The 18,559-nt window shown below is 51.8% G+C and overlaps 4 protein-coding genes across 5 annotated transcripts; all 4 read left to right on the top strand.

The window, feature by feature from the left end:
• Positions 1-1,021: 1,021 nt before the first annotated feature.
• Positions 1,022-2,878, top strand: TrAFT101_008451 (uncharacterized protein; the record flags this gene model as incomplete). Its single annotated transcript, XM_024907966.2, has 1 exon — positions 1,022-2,878. One exon carries the CDS (start codon positions 1,022-1,024, stop codon positions 2,876-2,878), a length of 1,857 nt encoding a protein of 618 aa, XP_024762133.1.
• Positions 2,879-3,591: 713 nt separating this feature from the next.
• TrAFT101_008450 (uncharacterized protein) lies at positions 3,592-6,277 on the top strand. Its single transcript, XM_066128336.1, has 2 exons — positions 3,592-4,267; positions 4,372-6,277. Exons 1-2 carry the CDS (start codon positions 4,103-4,105, stop codon positions 5,314-5,316), a joined length of 1,110 nt encoding a protein of 369 aa, XP_065984454.1. The 5' UTR covers positions 3,592-4,102; the 3' UTR covers positions 5,317-6,277.
• A 1,214-nt stretch (positions 6,278-7,491) lies between these two features.
• On the top strand, positions 7,492-15,089 carry TrAFT101_008449 (uncharacterized protein). 2 transcript variants are annotated; one of them, XM_066128334.1, is made up of 2 exons: positions 7,492-8,712; positions 8,800-15,089. In XM_066128334.1, the coding sequence occupies exons 1-2, from the start codon at positions 8,658-8,660 to the stop codon at positions 14,148-14,150; spliced, it is 5,406 nt and encodes a 1,801-aa protein (XP_065984452.1). In that variant the 5' UTR covers positions 7,492-8,657; the 3' UTR covers positions 14,151-15,089. The 2 variants fall into 2 exon arrangements, with proteins under 2 accessions (XP_065984452.1, XP_065984453.1); XM_066128335.1 differs by having other exon boundaries at positions 7,492-15,089.
• Positions 15,090-16,374: 1,285 nt separating this feature from the next.
• TrAFT101_008448 (uncharacterized protein) lies at positions 16,375-18,282 on the top strand. Its single transcript, XM_024901852.2, has 2 exons — positions 16,375-17,937; positions 18,041-18,282. Exons 1-2 carry the CDS (start codon positions 16,446-16,448, stop codon positions 18,127-18,129), a joined length of 1,581 nt encoding a protein of 526 aa, XP_024762136.1. The 5' UTR covers positions 16,375-16,445; the 3' UTR covers positions 18,130-18,282.
• The last annotated feature ends 277 nt before the right edge of the window (positions 18,283-18,559 follow it).

Below are 18,559 nucleotides of genomic sequence, written 5' to 3'. Positions count from 1 at the left end.
GCCAGGACTTGGCAGCAACCGCTAGTAGTGAACGGTTTCTCGCCAACTGAGTCCTCAAGCTGGGCTATTTGAGTCATGACGGGCTATTGCCATTAAAGGATATTCACGCCATTTGCTCTTCGTAATCCGAATACGATCCGAACCGAGACTATCTTCTCTTCATATTTTCCTCCATGCTCGCTCGGACGAGCCTTGGCTGGCCACACGTGCAAGCAGCAGTAGTCGGCTTCTCTAATGGCCAAACAAGGCAACAACATGCTGGAGACCCATCCAACTTATGTAAAAAACGACAATTAACGCAGATTTGCGCACTTCTCGGTCAATCGATGTCAAGGTAGATGGAGTAGTGAGACTCAAAGCGGGGACATGGACGAGCTGAGGGGATCTGATTGGCCTCCTCTTCCAGAAGTGGGTGCAGCCTAGTGGCTGATGGCGCGTCAAATTTTTATCAATCACATCTTATCAATCTGTCAAGCCCACCCGTCTCTCCTAGAATCGGACCATAATGCTGTTAAAAGGCCAGCCGGGTACGCTCGGGACACGGAAAACTCACAACTCACAAATCCCTCTCTGGCCCCCGCATCTCAATTTTCCTTTCTCTACATTTCATAATCTTTTCCAATTGTCATCTCCCGTCTGTATCCTTCATACAAGGGAGCTCTACACTACCGTGGTGAATCGACCGATATTCCGTGTTATAGGACGGGCAACTCCTCGGTGTAAGGCCCGATCTACATACAGGAAATTGCCCGCATGCGAGTTGGACAGCCCCCTCCGACTTCCGCTGTCATCATCCAATCTCTTACAGCACTACGGAGAATTTTTTAAACATTTTTTTAAATCAACTACGACTGCAACCAGACGATAAGGAATCTCGAGCACGGCACCAGATCAGAGCCAGATAGAGCCCGTTTCCCTGCATAAAGGGGCCCAGTTTTTCCTTCTCGGGCTTCCGAGCTGCCGCCGACAGCGAATCACGGATCATCCCTCTCCGAACCCACCCAGCTCAGCTCGCACCACTATGGCGAGCATTTCACCAACGTCATCTCCTCATCTGCAGCCAGGATCCAGTGAAACTCCATCGGACTGCAACAAGGCATTGCGTCCCTCCATCAAGGACGAGCCTTCACCGCCTGCGGGTGCATCTTCGGCTCCTGTCGCTCCCAAACGAGCGCCGCTGCCCTCTCACCGAAAACCCGCCGCCCCGCCGCAACCCGCCCCATTTGTGCGCATTTCACTGCCTCCCGTCGACAAAATGTCGATGACGGCGGTTATCAGTCCCAACCCGCCAATGGAGCAGCCTCAGCCCAAGATGTCGATGACTTCAAAGGAATGGGTTATCCCTCCACGGCCGAAGCCTGGGAGGAAGCCCGCCACTGACACTCCGCCAACCAAGCGCAAGGCGCAGAACCGAGCTGCGCAGAGGGCGTTCCGGGAGAGAAGGGCTGCGCGAGTTGGCGAGCTCGAGGAGATGTTGGATGAGAATAAGAAAACCCAAGATGCACGTGAGATGGAACTTAATGAAAAGATTCGCACTCTAGAGCTGGATGTCCAGTCATTCCGGTCCAGATGTCTACTCCTGGAGAGCATGCTAGAGAGAGAGCGCCAAGAGCGCATGAGAGCTGAGATGCAGGCAGAGGCGCTTAATCGCAGATATGACCAGGCGACTTTCCGATCAGAAAGCATAGGCTCCATGTACTCTCAGCCATATGGTCGGCAGCAACATCCCCAGCCAAGGCATAGCCTCTCAGACGACCGATTGGCCCAGCAGCATGCCGCAACTCGACACTTCTCCATCTCTCAAATCGTCTCACCGCCAGAAACACTGGACGCTCACTCTCCTCAAGATCTATCCGAACCTCATCTTACTTGCGGCAGCTGCTCACCAAATGGACATTGCGCTTGTGCTGAGGAAGTTCTCGCATCAGCAGTCAACGGGTGCGGAAAATGCGGATTTGGGACGCCATGCCATTGCTTAGATGATGCCACAAAACTATCAGGCCTTGGGTCTGACTTGAAGCGCCCTATATCCCCCTCAGGAAAAATGCCCGATGAAAAGCGGCAGCGATCAACGGCTGCTACCAGCAGGGAAACAGACTTTGGTTCCCTATTCTCAAAGCCAACGTCGCAGCAGCCGCCTCAGCCGAGCTCCATCATACAACAGCTTTCTTCCACAGACTCTCTTTCGTTTAGAGACAGCTGCGGGTTCTGTAAAGATGGTACGTACTGTGTGTGTGCGGACACGGCCATGAATGGCCCAGCCGTGGCACCAGTAGATGCATCTCCTCCAGTTACGAGACAAACTCGAACACCACCTCCAATGGAGACGGACGTTGTCACTCCGCTTCCACCACCCATGGCAATGGAAATGACCGCCGATGGAGCAGTCAAGCTACCGCGCCGAAAGGAAGCTCGCTCCAAGCCACGGCCGGAAACGACCGCTTCCCGTGGTGGCTGCGGGCCTAATGGCCCGGGCACATGCGCCCAGTGTCAGGCTGACCCCAAATCGGGTCTTTTCTGCAGACTGATGGCTGCCAACTTCAACCGTGAGAAAGGCGCCAGCTCAGATGGCTGCTGCGGCGGAAAGGGGGCTGGCGGAGGGTGTTGCAAGTCCAAGCCCAGCCAGGAGAAGATTACACTGCCTAGCCTACCTAGCCTTGGGCTGAGTTGCGCAGAGGCATACCAGACGCTGTCCAGTCATCGCAACTTTGAGCAGGCTGCTGATGAGATTGGCACTTGGCTGCCGAAACTAAAGGCCCATCCAACACCAAACGATACTAGACCGTTGCCGGCGGGCAGAGTACCTATAGAAGTAGAAGCAGCAAGCATCATGAGCGTGCTAAAGGAGTTTGACATTCGATTTGGGAGAGAATGTTGAATGGGCGCAGCAGCAGATGCCGCTTCTTACGGATGGAGTTACACAGCGCCATGTACTATATCACATATATGTTTTTATTTTTTGGTAGCATTGTCCTTTTTGTCTTGTTCTGCATCACATGCAATACTAATTGCGTAACAACAACTGAATAAAAGTAAAAACCTGAATTCCATCTCATATCCTCTTATGAATCTGTTTCCTCAAAGTGATGCCAACGCTTCTAGGGTAGTTACTTCAATAAACCTAGCAAAAGTGATGCACATCAATTCTCTCACAACAAGCAGACAAAACAGTAAACAAACAACGATCAGCTATAACATTCACCTGTCAATTTCATAGACACCACTTATTCACACTCTCAAACACACTCTGCCATGCCACATGAAACTAAGCTCCTCTCTTCTTTGTCACCATCTTCTCATCCCGCCCCCCATTCTCCAATACCCACTAGGCTCGAGTTCTTCCTATTTCCCTCCATCCACTCAATCTCCATCCTCTCACCGATTCCAAAACAAGGCGGCCACTTGCATATGCCCTCTTCTTCCCAGTTCCACTGCCTCCCACGTCCTTTACTTAAATTCACGCAACCAACACAGCCAGCCTGATTTTTAGAGAGCGGCGACGTGGAGCAAGATGCGTGGCTGGCTAAAATTGGGGCTTGTCGCATTCACTGCATCTTCCTTTTTTTTTTTTTTTTTTTTTTTTTCTTTTTTAACAACACAGCCCAGCCTTACTTTTCACGAGGAGGGATGGCGTATTGTAACACAGCAGCTGCTTTGCATGCGTGAGGCCGTTGAGTCACCAACGCCATGATTGTACTTTTACATCTACAGTGTGGACGTGGGAGGTTCACACATGTAACAGCGAATAGAGGGAGGGCCAGGCGCTTCTAACAGCATATGCGCTGTTACTCGACTGTCCTACTGCTGTTGGCCGTTTGACAATTGGGTAGCCGTAACAAAAAAGTGACATGATAAGTCCATTAGGCTGACTTGACAACAAAGTGAATGAGACAGCCAGTCAGAAAGTGAACAAGCCTTATTGAACAAAGCAATGTGACTTCTAATTGTAGGCCGCCCAATACTACTATGTATTGTCTCGCGTTTTTAAAAACCTACACCCCTCGGCCCACAAACTGGAACCTGAGCATCTTTTGTTGTTTTACGGCTACGAGACTAGCTGGGCACACGTTGATGAAGCCCGAGCGTTCAGGTAAACGACGACATGTCATCACCACCCACCAGAGATACACCGAGCGTGCCCAACTCGCCGGGGTCAGACACGAGATTGTGCCCTGATGCGAGCAGACAGCCCAGCCCCAGTGTATTGAAGGACTATCTGCTCCATAATGCCCCGGAGTATCGGCGGCTGGACGCGTTGCGGCAAAAGGTATGCTCTTCCCAAACTCCATTCTCGTAAACTCTTGTTCCAAGCCTGAACGAGTGTGTGTCATCTTTGATCTTTCAAGTCTTACACGTGGTTCATACCGCTAGGGATGGGAGAACAAGGCTGGAGATGTATTCTTCCAACAGCAGAGACAGCGAGCGGATCATCCAGATAAACAAACGATTACGTTTTTCTATAAGATGATGAAGGGGATTGCAAAAGAGATGAACTCGACGACTGGCGGCGCGCTCCGCGTCCACACGAGAAGACCAGATAAACCGCAGATTCTAGACTTCTGTACGGCTCCGGGTGGGTTCCTCGAATCGGCCATCAAGATTAATTTTGGGGCTAGAGCCACGGCGTTCAGCTTGCCGCCCACCCAGGGAGGACATGAGATCATCATGCCGCTAGATTCCAGCGTGGTGTTCAAGTATGCGGACGTCACCATGTTCGCTGGAGACATGGGTTACACGGACGTGCCAACAGAGAACCCTGATGCTGAGAAATTTGTGTTGGAGCGTAGCGTTCACCCTGAGCAGCGCTTCCATCTCATCTTCTGCGACGGGCAGGTTCTGAGAACCCATGTCCGCGCTGCCTATCGGGAGCGGTGGGAGGCGCGGCGTCTGACAGCTACACAGCTCGCCATTGGGCTCGAACACGTCTCGCCTGGCGGAACCATGGTGGTGCTTTTGCATAAGCTAGATGCCCCCGACACTGCGAGCTTGCTGTACACGTTTAGCAAGTTCTCTACTATCCAGCTCTTTAAGCCGAAGAAGGCTCATGCGAAGAGATCCTCGTTCTACATGGTTGCCAGGGATATCCATAACGATTTGCCGCAGGCAAGGGAGGCCATCGAAGCGTGGAAGCTCATGTGGAAGATTCTGACTTTTGCTCCCGATGAAGATCGCTGGAAGGCGGCGGATGGTCACATGGATGAACAACTGCTGGTGGAGCAGTTTGGGCCAGACCTTGTAAGGCTCGGGAGGAGCATTTGGGAGATTCAGGCCGAAGCTCTCGAGAAAGCGCCGTTCATGCAGGCCGGGCAGAATTGAGGATCGAAAGAACGGGCTGAAGATCCTCCTTGGTTAATACAGGCAGTGTATGTGGTCAGCTGCAGAATGGATGGCAAACCGGTATTGAATGACACAGGTAGCGAGCTGTGATGCTCTACTGCTAGCTCTACATGGCCAAGAGAAAGTTTCTTCTGACTTCGCTTCGCCTCGCCTCGGCGTCCCTTGTACGGAGTACAGCATTCGCTACATTAGCAAACTTTTTGATTAGGCCAAGCCACGTCCCGATTTAGGTCGTCGGGTCCGTGAAGCTTCCTGTAACGGGCATGGCAACAGCCGAGGCTGGTTAGGTCGCCTGCGGTGAGTTGTCAAATCGGCCCCCCGTCGCGACATCGTCAGCGCATCAGCCAGAGCCTTGGAAGCCTTACGCCAGCCCGCTAGACACACCGCTTGGGTAGCCGGCCAGATGCGCGGTTGCGTTGCTATAATTGGAGGAGAGCCGCAGGAGAGGCGGCGGAAAGGAGGTCAAGAAGAGGTGGACTGTTCTTTGGCACCGTACATGAGATTGCTGCAAGTGCAGGTATGTGCATGTATCATGTAGGCCTATGGAGCCCCAAAAAGGACCTGGGAGGACGCAGAAAGGGCTTTGAGGTGCAGGTGATCAATCATGTGACTGCAGGACTGCTGGAGGTTACAAAGCAGAGCAGACCTACTTTATGAAGTATACAGAGTAATAGCCGCGGAATTAGTATGTACCTTTTATAACGGAGCAGCTGGTGGAGGGGAGATGCAAGTATGTAGACACAGATGGATGCCATGATTGCTGGATTACGACTACAACTTGGTGGTGCATGATAGTATTACGACATGCACCAAAATATTACGGTATGATAGGTATATACTGTGATACGGAGTAGAGAAGAGTAAATACTACTGGATAGGTGGGTAGAAAACAACAGCAAAAAGGGAGAGAGGGAGAGACGGAAGGAGGAGAGCTGGCGGCTGATGACAAACTGCATTCCCTCTCATCTGCACTTCGTACTCGTAACAGAGATGGAAGAGACACTAGGCGAAGGCCCGCTGCAGACAAGAGTCCACCACTCCTCAAAGCTTTGAATCCTGCTGACTGGCAACCGCATAGTTACATGTACTACTGGCATCTACGGGGAGTAGGCCCGGATACACTTATTCTCGCTACCTGCACGCAGCATATGCAGGCTCATACGACTTACAGGAGGCATGAATACTGTACATATATTCGCGACACACTCGCGGTTGTTATTGTTGCATGTCAGACGACGCGGCGCATGACGGAGCGGCGAAACTCTAACGAACTGCTGCTTTGATGGAGCGCGGTCGACCCGTCGCCAAAGCCATTGGCCGAGAGGCGTTTTGACGTGATTGATCGGGGCGCTCGGAGGGGGAAGAGACCAGCAAGAGGGCGAGACGAGAAAAGAGGACAGGGAGAGGCGCGATGCCATGGGCCATGGACCAAACCAAGTGGTTGGCCATCCTTGGTGCTGCTACGGAGCACTACTTCGTACTACCGCTGCGATGCTGAGAGGCGAAGATGCATGGAGGTGTCGGGCGCAGCGCCTGATTGGGCCCTTGTGCGTGAGCTGGCACCCCTTCTCTGCTGCCGCATGGCGTGGACGACGCAGATTGGGCAGAGGCTGGGGCCGTTTCGTGGTGGACAGGGATTGGCCGGTGGATGCGATTGCGTCCCAGATGCCATGCCAATGCAATGCACAATGCACTGCCAACTCATCTGGCCTGGCAGACGCACCAAGCGGGCACCACCCTCTCAGTCGCTTTTCTGGGTCCTTTTCTGGGTCTTGCCGGCTGGCGACTTGTGGCCTTTTGAGTCACTTGGCTGCATGCTACCTATGTACGTACTGTAGGCATGCACCTTACCATGGGGATTCTTTCGTATGCAGTGTGGTTCTGGTGGACAGTGGACTCGTCCTACATCTTCCGTTTCCTTCTACCGCGCAGACGACGAGTATGCTTTCGGTATTCTGCATCCTGCATTCTGCACCCTTCCGCTGCCTTCGCAGGACGGGCACCTATGCTGTACTACCTAAGTGGTGGACTAACAGGTCGAGGCATGTATGGCGTTGCATGTATGTAAGCTACTGCGGGAAGAGTGCGAGAGTAGTATATCATGGCTCCGCGGCTGTCTGTGTAATTCGTATCTCGAAAGCCGCCGCCACGCTTTCTCTCCCTCTTGCTCCTGCGCCAGAAAGTGCTGACGCTACATGCCGTACATGCTGTGTGCCCTTGTGTAGCGCCAGCCAGCCAGCCGTCGAATCGTCACCAGCTCCAAAGCGAGGGCGCCATCCATTGCCACCGGCATCGCGGTAGCGCTGTTTCGCACCATTTGGGACAGCTGCCTGTCTGGCACCATATCAGACACAGCCTGTACACCGAATACTGCACGGTACGGGCTTCTGCCTACGCCAGCAGACCAGCATCACATCAGCGCCAGCGACACGTTGACTGGCCTCTCGTCAGCACCGTGCGCTCCAATCGTACATCGTACACCGTTTCTTGATACCACGACAGGAAAAAAAAAAATGGCCACGCCCAGTTCGGCCCAGCCCGACGTCTAAAATAGCCACCGCGACTTCTGGATATACGAGCGCCGCCACCAGCCATCAGGTACCGCCAGGGGGGCTAGACCAACCTGCCTGTCAACGGCCGGCCACACAGAGGAAAAAATCCAAAAAAAAAAAAACACACGACCCCACCGCGAGCCGCCGAGCTCTGGCGACAGGCCCTATAAACTCGACCCAGCAGTGCCGCTGCTGTCGGTGGAGCAGCGCTAGGACAGGCCTGTTTTGCTACCCCACGCTGGGTCCAGCGCTGTACCGAATCGTGCCTTACAGCTCAACTGCCCTCTTTTGCTGCCTCTTAGCTCAGCTGCTCTGCGCTGGCCAACCTTTTCCTCTCGTCCCGACCTTGTCCAGCCTTCTCTCCTCTGCATCTTGCAGCTCGGCTCTGGTATTGATAATCACGGCTGCCGTTGTTATTAGCTGCGTCTCGCCGTCATATCTTGTGCTGTTTTATTGTTATTGCATCTGATAGGAGCTGGCTCTGCGTCAGAGTCCTCAGCTGTCTTGCCAAACCTCCGCGCTCCAAGCCCCTCCAAGAAAACTGCTGCTCGCTGTGCCTTTAAGCAGCCCACCACCGCCCTCGACCTCTGCTATATCTTGCGAACAACATCTCACTACTGCCGCAGGCCCAGGTGATTGTTTGTACATCGATTAATTCCTCCGTCTCCCTCGAGCAGCACCAGCCCGCCTCGGTACTCGCCGGCTGAGCCACTGTCAACGGCTGTCGAGCCCACCAGCAGAGCCACCCACGTTCCCCAGGGAACAAGAATGATCCCCATGCAACGCTCTCTCTCATCGCCAGACTGTATCCAATCCTCCCCACGTACGTTGCCGCCGTCTTCTGGCCCAGCCTTCCTCCCGGAAATTTGACCTTGCACTCGTGTACTGATGGTTCATGCCACTGGTCCAGCCGTGTCACCCACGGCTGCTGCGCACGACTCGAGATCTTCGACTCCGTCACCGGACAAGAAGAGCAGCTCCAACACCACCAACAACAACGCCAACAACAACAATGGCGCGGAGGCGCAGCGACCGAAGCGATACGAATCGCGAAGTCCCAGTCCGACCCCGACTCGCACCTCTGACATCCCCCAGACCTTGGCCTTGCGCCTGAGCGACGATGTTCCCCGCCGAGGTCGCCATCCCCGCCACCAGTCGCCCATGGCCTCTCGAAAGCCCATTGTGGCACAGCCAAACATGCCAATCTCGAGCAACGCAAGGCACGGAACCACCTTTCGGCCCTTGACCCCAACCAGCTCATCCAACGAAACACTGCCGGGCTCAAAATTCACAAAGAAGCCCTTGCTGCACGATGTGTCCATGTATACGAATACGCACCTGGTGCGGGATAGTGACAACACCACGCTGGAGGAGCTTGCTCACGTTGTGCGTCTTTCGAAATACCAAGAACGCAAGCGTGCCAACACCCGAATTCGCCTGCAGAGAAGCTTGATTTCCACTGCATTGAGCGCTCGCCTGACGCGCTGTGGTGAGATGGCCCATCGTTACCTTGTCGAAAGCTTCCGGAAAGATGACAAGGACAACTTTGCCGCTCTGTACAATGCCATCCACGATGTTCGCAAGAGCTGCGATGAGCTCCGACGATATGCGCTTCTAGAGCCTGAGCTAGAATCCTTCTCCTCTGCTGCTGCCCTGGGCTCGTCTGACAGCCTAGATACACCGACTAACTCTACAGTTGGCGTTGTTGATCCGCTCAAGTCCATTACTCCATTTTTGCATGACATTTCTGCCTCTGCTAGGGAGACATTTATTGAGTTTCTGACACAGATCCGAACGAACCCGGACTACCTGGCCACTCGCATATGTGCACTCACCAGTTCTGAGCTGAATGTCTTTCTGAACTTCCATAAAGGTTTGGAGCCAGTCGAGTCGGTTCTTCCATTCCCCACACGAAACCCCAATCGGCCTCACGCAAGTGCCTCCGGCCGTAGCTCCTCCAATACCGATATCGAGAGGCTCCTCTCCTTCCAGAGACACGATCCTTTGTCAATTCTGATTCATGCCTGCTTTGCCAATTCGGCTGGACCCGACAGCTCCGAAGACCAGCGGCGCACCGATATCTGGGCGACAGTTCTGGCCAAGCTGATTGCTGAACCCAAATCCGCCGGCGAGCATTTCCTGATATGTGTACTAAACATCTGGACAGCTATGCGCGACTGGTCTGGAAAATCCAACATGGAGTGGTACTTGATGAAGATCCTTGAAGATGGTGCTTTCTTGCTGGACCGCGCCGAGGATCAGCACGGCACGCGATTCAATCTCTCAGACTGGAACCAGTCGGACGAAGCCGCTGCCAGGGACTTTTACGACCGCGCCGTCAACGGCTTGTTCGAGCTGGTTGACGACGAGGACGCTACCGGTATCCCAGAAGGCCTCTTGGAACTCGGAAATGCGATCCTGAGCAAACTCGAAAACAAGTTTGTGGAGAACACCTCCAAGTGGCTTGTCTGGAGGTGCCTCTTCTTCGTCTTTCTGCTTGGCGTCATCATCCACCCCGAATACTATGGTATGCTAGCCGAGTATCACATCACCCCTTATGCCAGAGAGAAGATTCTGAAAAAGGTTGCCATGAGAGCCCATGAATACGTTTCAAGCATGTGGAGTGGCAAGCCTTCAGCCACCTGTGTCCCTGTGAACATTCCGCCCAAGATCAAAGGCCACGTGGAAAACATCCTCGCCAGGTTCCAAGGCACCCGATCCAAGGTTCCCGCCGCTAAACTGCTGCCCGCGAGATCCATCACCTCCCTGAGGGAGACTGTGGAGGTCCGCCCCTACTTGGTCATCAGCCCTGCTGATTTGGCGACATTGGCGAATGCTCTCTTCCCCGAGAAGCGACCGCATTCCGCACGTTCTGGCCCAGCCTCCATTTCGGGGCTGTCGGCCATCTCCCAGCCCATCTCCATGTCCAGCCATCACAAGAATAGCTTTGATACGGCCTCCATCATCAGCACTAGTGCTTCGTCCATTTTGAGCGATGCAACCACGTCTCGTGATTTCATCTATGATCTTAACACTGCAACACCTCGATATTCTCCTCCTGCTGAAGATCCCGAGGAGCAGAGGCGGCTGAGCAAGTACGAGGATGATGGCTATCGCCTCAGACTTGCCATCCACGAAATGCAGCAGAATCTTGGCGCAGATGCCGTTCGTGGATCCAGCCACCCATGCGCCGAGAGGTGGGTAGTTCTCTTTATTTCCCCTGACGGAAAGAGCCTGTCTACGCAGATGACCTATGATCCGGACGACGAGCTTGAGGATGAGGAAAACTCATCCAGCACCGATACCGACGAGGACGAAACGCCACAGCGCCCCGAGCTCGACAAGGATTACCACCAGCTACGTAACTCTGTTCTCAAGCTGGTGGAAGATTATGAGATTCCTCGCAGCTTGGAGCCAGAGCGCGGGCGTGCCCAACTCAGCAACCGCGCTTCTGGACTGAGGAAATACACGTCGAGGAACAGAATCATCCAACCAGAAAAGTCGGTCGCTAGCCGAAATCCTTACCGAAAGCAAATGGGCGTTGATGGCACAATTTCCACTACCGACTTGACGCCAAAGAAGCCTGAGGAGTCCGAGCCTGTCCTGATTACCATGCTGAAGGCGGCTTCATCTCAGTCCAAGGCTCAGGCAGACTTCGTCTCGGCGCACATGTACTGGAAGACTCTGAACCAGCTGACGGCACTGGCATCGAGCTCACTCCGACAGGACGGATTCGCAGCTCTGATCAACATTCTGGCCCGAGGACCGCGCGACGCCATTCGCCGCTCTGCATCTGCTATTGAAGAGTATGATGCGTGGCTCGTCTGGCTGAAGCAAAGCCAAGAGCGCCACGAAGGCTTAATCGACACCATGATGAAGCGCGTCAACGCCATCCGCGACAAGATGTGGTATGTTACCGATGTTCGCAATTCCAAGGAATATGCGCACAGCCGTGACATTTGTCAGGCTCTCAAGACCATGGGTATGCCGCGTCGTTGGAGCTCGTTTCAGCGCTCAAGGGCTCACAACAACCGTGGTCCTAGTTCCTCCTACCTCTACCGCACCGAATCGCAGATTATGGACCTCCTGGCCGCTTCGGAGGAGCAGGGCGGGCCGAACAAGCTTAGCGACGATCAGGCAGAGATGACCTCCCTGTGGCTGCAGCAATACGGGATCGAGAATTTCTGCCAGGGCGAGGAACGGATCCACCGATTCTGCTGTGAGGTGGACCGGTGCATTTCCAAGCTCGTCGGCGAGACCCTTCGAGAGGCACCAGTCCTGTGGTCAAGTGAGTTGTATAAGCGCGATAAGCTGGTTTATGATCGTTGCAAAGCCAGAGATCGGGATCACTCGTGGGCTGGCGATGACTCGACAAGCATTATCAGTGAACAGGATAGACGCCATACCTCGTCATCGTCTGGACGATCCAGTTCATTCGCTCGCGATCTGAGGTCTATGACAAGCAATAACACCAGTCACCACTCTTTGGATTCGTCAAGGCACAGCCACTCGAGGACTGGCGGAATGCTGGCTGATATCCCTGATGGACAAGAATACTTTGATAAAGCATCTCCTGTGGATTCTGCAGGCACATTCTGGTCACCATTCCAGCCAGCTATGTCCACCAGCTCGGCTCCGTCACGATACTCGCCTACTACAAGCCTCACCAATGTGTCGACCACTTTCTCTGCTCCTCAGCACCACACGATCCCATCAATCACAAGCGCCTCTACAGGTCGTCCTAGCACCGCAGCTTCATCCAATGACACAATTCAACAGCATCGCAATGACGACGAAAAGACACGTTTTTTAAATGAACTAAAGCAAACCCTTACTAGCTTGCTGCTGTCTGACTTGGGCAACCAGGTCCTAGCACGTGGATCAGAGACAGATGGCTGGTTCCAGAAGCTTGGACAGCAATGCATTGATAGAAAAGATGCCTTGGAGAGGCGGGCTCGCCGCAAGTCTGACAAGAAGTCTTCGCAAAAGTCAGGAATAGGAAGGTCTAGGGGACTTGAAAAGAAGAGAAGCTTTGGCAATTTGAGAAATGCGGGCGAAGGCACGCCGGACAGAGCATCAGAGCCCTCTGAAGGCAGTCCGATAGCCTCTCCAGAGTCTCCTTTAGCTACAATTGACCCACCACCGGCTCCCAAAGAGACATCGAATGAATTCCCATTCAAGAAGGCCTACAAGCGCCTTCTGAACATGTTCTGCGTTCACCCCAACCCATATGCGAAGCTCAATGCCCTCAATGAGCTCGAACAGCTCATTGTCGCATCTATGTTGTCGAGCGGCACTAAACGATCGCGGTGGAACAGGTCTGACGCAGGCTCCAGCATTGTGGAAGATCATGGATCCATCACCCGTCCCACTCCATTGGAGGGCATGATCGACAATGTCAAGGAACGCCGACAGCAGGCCATTCAATCGGGACTTCCTTCAGTCGGATTTTCTTCGTTCCCCTCTCGGCAATCCAACTCTGAGACACGATCTATTGTCTCTGGTGGTGCTTCCAACTCGGACCTTATTACCAAAGAGCTTTATACCCTCTTCCGAGATGCATCGATTCGGCCAAAGTCTCTCTTCCGTGACCTGCAATTCATTGCTGCCTTTGTGCCACCTTCGGTTCTGGATAAACCAGAAAAAGGAAAGGCTTTTTGGAACGCCGGACTTGCAGCCCTCAAACTCAAGTCGGAGGTTTGCCGGACTATGGTGGAAATGGCGGATGAAGTGATTGCGGCCCATTCGCACACTCGCCAGACGTCAAATGATAACGCCACTCCCCTCGACACACCCCAGTCAACCACTGGTACTCCTCCGCCCCCATCTACTACATATGGACTGAACGATGTTGGCAAAATGTGGACGATTACCGCTAAAGAAGGCTATCCCACGGCGCAACGTGAGCTAGCCTTATTCTACTTATCTAACCCTGAATACGTTGAAAGAACAACACTACCTTTGTCTAAACCAAGAGAAGTGTTTAAACAATCGGTCATGGAGAAGTATGGCCGTACCAGAGGCAGTCTTGGAGGCTCTGGTGCAGGCGGTCTTGGCGGCGTAGGTGTTTCTTCTAGAGGCCCAGGATCTGGAAATGGCGGCTCTGGAGACGGGCAGCTCTCCGGTGGATCTGAAGGCGATGTTAGGAGTGACCCCGGTTTGATGTGCGTCGCTGTCCACTGGATGGAAGCGGCAGAGCAGGGTGGCGACGAGCTTGCCTCGAGCTTCCTGCGGCAAAACGAGTTTATGGGGCTCAGTTAAGCCCTACAGTATTCGTATGCAGCAGCCAATCTCTGATGCATGATATACCCCTGGCTGCTATGATTCATCATGATCATTGCTTTCTTAGCTGTCTCTTTATATTTTTGGCATTTACGCTTATCCTTGCGCCACCCACATGCATCCATCAGCGAGCATACTCTTGCCAGTTCCACCTGTCGTCTCTTATGAATCTGACTTTTGATCTGTATCATGACGCACATGCATGGACCAACAACATGGATATGAATTCACGAAATGATATGACGGCTATTTTTAATGTTCTCACGCCAAGAGAGATGAGAACTATGATCTTGCAATCTGAATCATGATTTTTTTTTTTTAAAAAAAAAAAGAAAGAAGAAAAAGCGATATCTTTTTATTTTTATTTTTATTTTTATTTTTTATTTTTCTCCATTCTCGGCCGATATAGAATATGAGGGAACCGCGCGGGCTAGCTGGCTGGCTTCTCTGATTTTATGATACCATTCTGTAGCGGACGAAAATGGTGCTGGAGTCATTTTTTTGTGTTTACTTATATACACATATACATCTATTTAGTTAAATCCTTTCTGCGGCCTGTCATTTTTGAGCCTTTTTTTTTTTTCCATATTTCTTTTTTCTTTTAGATAGACGGACAACACACGTTCATTTTCTTTTCGTTTCTGATTCTTTCGTTGTTTGGATATTTGCTGTTATGCACTCGCTGTTACTTTGAGCTTTGGCGGAGGATATACCATAAGTTGAAATAACTTGTTGGATGGGAATTTTATTTTTAGATAGTGAGTTGAGTTGAGGTTTAGATGACAAAATCAAGAAAATGAAGTTGTACAAAGAAAGGCAAAGCATTGAGTCCAACAGAAGAGTAGATGTTGTAAACTAAAATTATAGGTTGCGAGTTGCATATCTTGCTTATTGTAGAGGATAGTAGTTAGTAGTCGCAATTATAGTAACATATCAGTGTACTCTCTCCAAAAGTGGGACTGTAAGAAGTAGGTCTTTCTGGATAAAGTGATCATTTAAGTATCTTTAGTAATTGCTTGGCAGATTTGGTGAATGGGAGAAGGATCTTCGTGAAAACTCAGAGTCTGATCAACATCATGTCCAATGGAGGTATTGACATCGAAGAGGCGCGCGATGCGAGAGAGCAGTATATGCCGAATTACTTGTCGCAGGACGACGACTTACGGCTTACCATGAGATGTCCCAAGAATTTAGGGTTTTGTATGCAGCAATCAGTAATACAATACCATTACCGGAGAGTGTGGAGCATCTGTCATTTGGTCATTTGGTAACGTACGTGTCAGATTACTTGCGTCATGTATATAAACCTTGCGAGCAGCTTGAAAGATGGTGGGTAATACTGAGATTCTGAGTATACACGGATGAATTATACGTAGGTATATGATAGCAACGCTTGGTTAGTGTAAAACATGTGATGCTGTTATGTACGCACTTAGATCTCTAAGGATCCTTGTCCTATTATACATTTTTTCAAACTGCCTACCCTGATAGACACATTGTCGATGACTGTGCTTTTATCTGAATGTTGTCTAGCAGCATACATGTGCCTGGTGGGGAGAAAGAGGAAAGGCTATTAACTCGCATGTTGGCAATTCGGTTATGCTATGTGAATGACAGCTCTCAATGAACTGAAGCAGCAGCCCGTAGCAGAAACAGGTTGCTATTGTGTTAGTTAATGATTCGCCATGGCGCAGGAATCCGTGATATATTGCATTTACTACATGTAGTTGCCCGCGCTTGCTTCGCGGGTGAGGCTTTGCTGCTATATTGATGCTTTTGAACTCTCTAGCTTCAAGCAATAGGCGTCAGTGGTACCTCGGGGCATTCGTCTTCTCTGTTGCGTATTGCCCCAAGAGGTATATGGTACGCGCATCGACGCCCACTAGCCAGCGACAGCACCGCAGAGGCACCTCGCTCTTGATAAGTGCCAGCATGCAAGGCAACGGGCCAATATTACCAAGTGCAGCCATCAAGTGCCTGTCCGGCCGGCAACCGGCTTAGTGCTCTAGTGCTGGGGCCCCCGCTACAGCCCCCGCTAGCAGGGGTACCGCAGCTCTGGCTACCGCTCTAGCTCAGCTCTGGCAGCCTGGCAGCCTAGCAGCCTAGCAGCCTAGCACTTGGCCCCGACTGGGCTATATAAGAAGGTAAACAGCGAGGCTCGGGGTTTCGCACGTCTCTCATGTTTGCTTCGTTACTCTCTCTTGCTTGCATTTTCTTCCTTTCACTGTCTTCGCACTTCTTCAGCCCATCTTTATTCACGCGCCTGTCACAACAATGCTCGGCGACGCCAACCCGCCGGACGCTCTGCCCCTGCTGCGGGTGCCGCCAGAGATCCTCGACAGGATCACCTGGCATCTCGCAACCACAGAGCTCTGCAACTTTCGCCTGACGTGCAAATCCGCCGAGCGGGCTGTTGATTTCAGATTCACTGCCGAGTTCTTCACGCGCAAGCAGTTCATGGTTTCCGAGTTCAGCCTCAAGGCCCTCAGGGACATCTCCAAGAGCCGCCTCGCCGGCTATCTGCGCCATGTGCACATCAGTCTTGACCAAGTCGATGAGATGGCCGGCTCTCGCATCAACATGACAGCAGAGGAGCGTAGCTTGTATCAGCAACGCTTGACTGAGCAGAGCACTCTGTGGACGCTGGGACTGGTTCCCAAATATCTGGCCGAGGCCTTCTCTCGCTTGCCGAATCTGGAGACGGTTGCGCTCCGCGATTTCAATTCAACTAGGAGATCTCGAGATGGGCCTCACGCACAGTGGCGCAGCTATGGTGCCCAAACACTTCTTAAGGAGACGGGTGCTCTTCCCATAACCAATGAGGTTTTCAGCTGGGGAAATCCGGCCCTTCTTCACAGAGCCAGCACCCTCTTCAAGGCCGTCATCCACAGTCTTGGCCTGGCCAACGCGAGGCCGAAAAACATTGAGGTGATGGAGAGGAACGGCAACCTGCTTTATGACTCTGCTTTCCACTTGCACCCAGATTTGGAAGCCACCGACGCTCCTGTTCTTCAAAGCCTTCAAAAACTGCATCTTTGCGTTGACGTCTACTGGGCTACTTCGCCTCATGTTGCACAGCCATATTACCAGCGGAATCTCGCTGGATTTCTCAAGCATTGCAACGGCCTGGAAGAACTCCGCATCAACGGGAAACGCAGCAGCTATAGCCAAGGCAGTCGTCAGAATCTCCATCTGTTGATGAGCTGGCTTGCATCATCAGAGGCGAAGCCCTTATCAGAGCTCCAATCGGCGGATGTATCGGTTGACAGCCAATTTGCCCCTCCTCCAGTCGAGTTTCCGCAGTTGTCCAATCTCAGCTTGGGAATGATGGCTATTACCCTCGACGAAGTTGTTCACCTTATTACAAAGTTTGCTGGCTCACTTCAGTATCTCGAATTATGGAGGTTCCAATTAATGGCTAACCCGGGCACTGATGCCGACATCGCGGAGAGGAATCAGAATTTATTTATTCACCTGTTGAAGAAGCTGTTGGCTATACCGAATCTCAACCTACGCCATATCAAACTGGGCATTCTCCAACAGATGCTGGATGTCAGCGACACGAATAAGAAGATGCAGGCCGTAGAGTTCACTAAAGATGAACCAGCCAGCACGAATGACGAGAAAGACGCAACCGCCCCGGTTGACACTAGACCTAGACGAAAGCCAACCAACAACTCGATGGAATATACGGGTTCAGACTGGAGACATTTTGTGCGCCACGAAATGATACCTCGGCTGTACATCATTAACCGTGATTTGAACTGTCAGTAATCATCCTTTCAACTACACACAGGGCATTTGTCTGCGGTTATTTAATTAATATTATTGATTTTTCCTTGCTAACTTTATTTTTTACAACCGTGTAGTAGCGGGGCTGAATCAAAGCAGTCATGAAGAAGACAGCGACGATGTTGATGACGAGGACGGGGACGAAGATGAAGAAATGGACGAGTAATTAGGCCGAGTTTTGTTGGGTAAGTTAGCGAATGGCAAGGTGGCATTGTAAGTTTTGGGGCTTTACGACTTATGAAAATACTGCATGTAAATTAGTTTTACCATCAACATTAACCCTAATATTGGGCGTTCGAGAATACTCGCCATGATTATTGCTGCGTGATAAATTCTGGTCATAATCGGCATTTCAAGTCCAATATTATGATATAACGCTCCAAGCAGCGGCATATACGACAATCAACTTACGTAGACGTTTGTTGTTAGAGTCTGACAGAGAGTTTATGCTGGTAGGGACAAGTATCAAGTATTGAATGTCAGCCACATTTGTACTTGTATGTATAGACGATGTGGGATCTGAATTAAGTGAAGCCGCCGAGGTGCAGTATCGGTTACTATGAATAACTAAAGTTGGACACCAACCATAATGGAGA

This window comes from Trichoderma asperellum, chromosome 5 (genome assembly GCF_020647865.1).
Source record: "Trichoderma asperellum chromosome 5, complete sequence".
NCBI classification, from domain to species: domain Eukaryota; kingdom Fungi; phylum Ascomycota; class Sordariomycetes; order Hypocreales; family Hypocreaceae; genus Trichoderma; species Trichoderma asperellum.
This window is presented reverse-complemented; position numbering and strand designations above follow the sequence as displayed.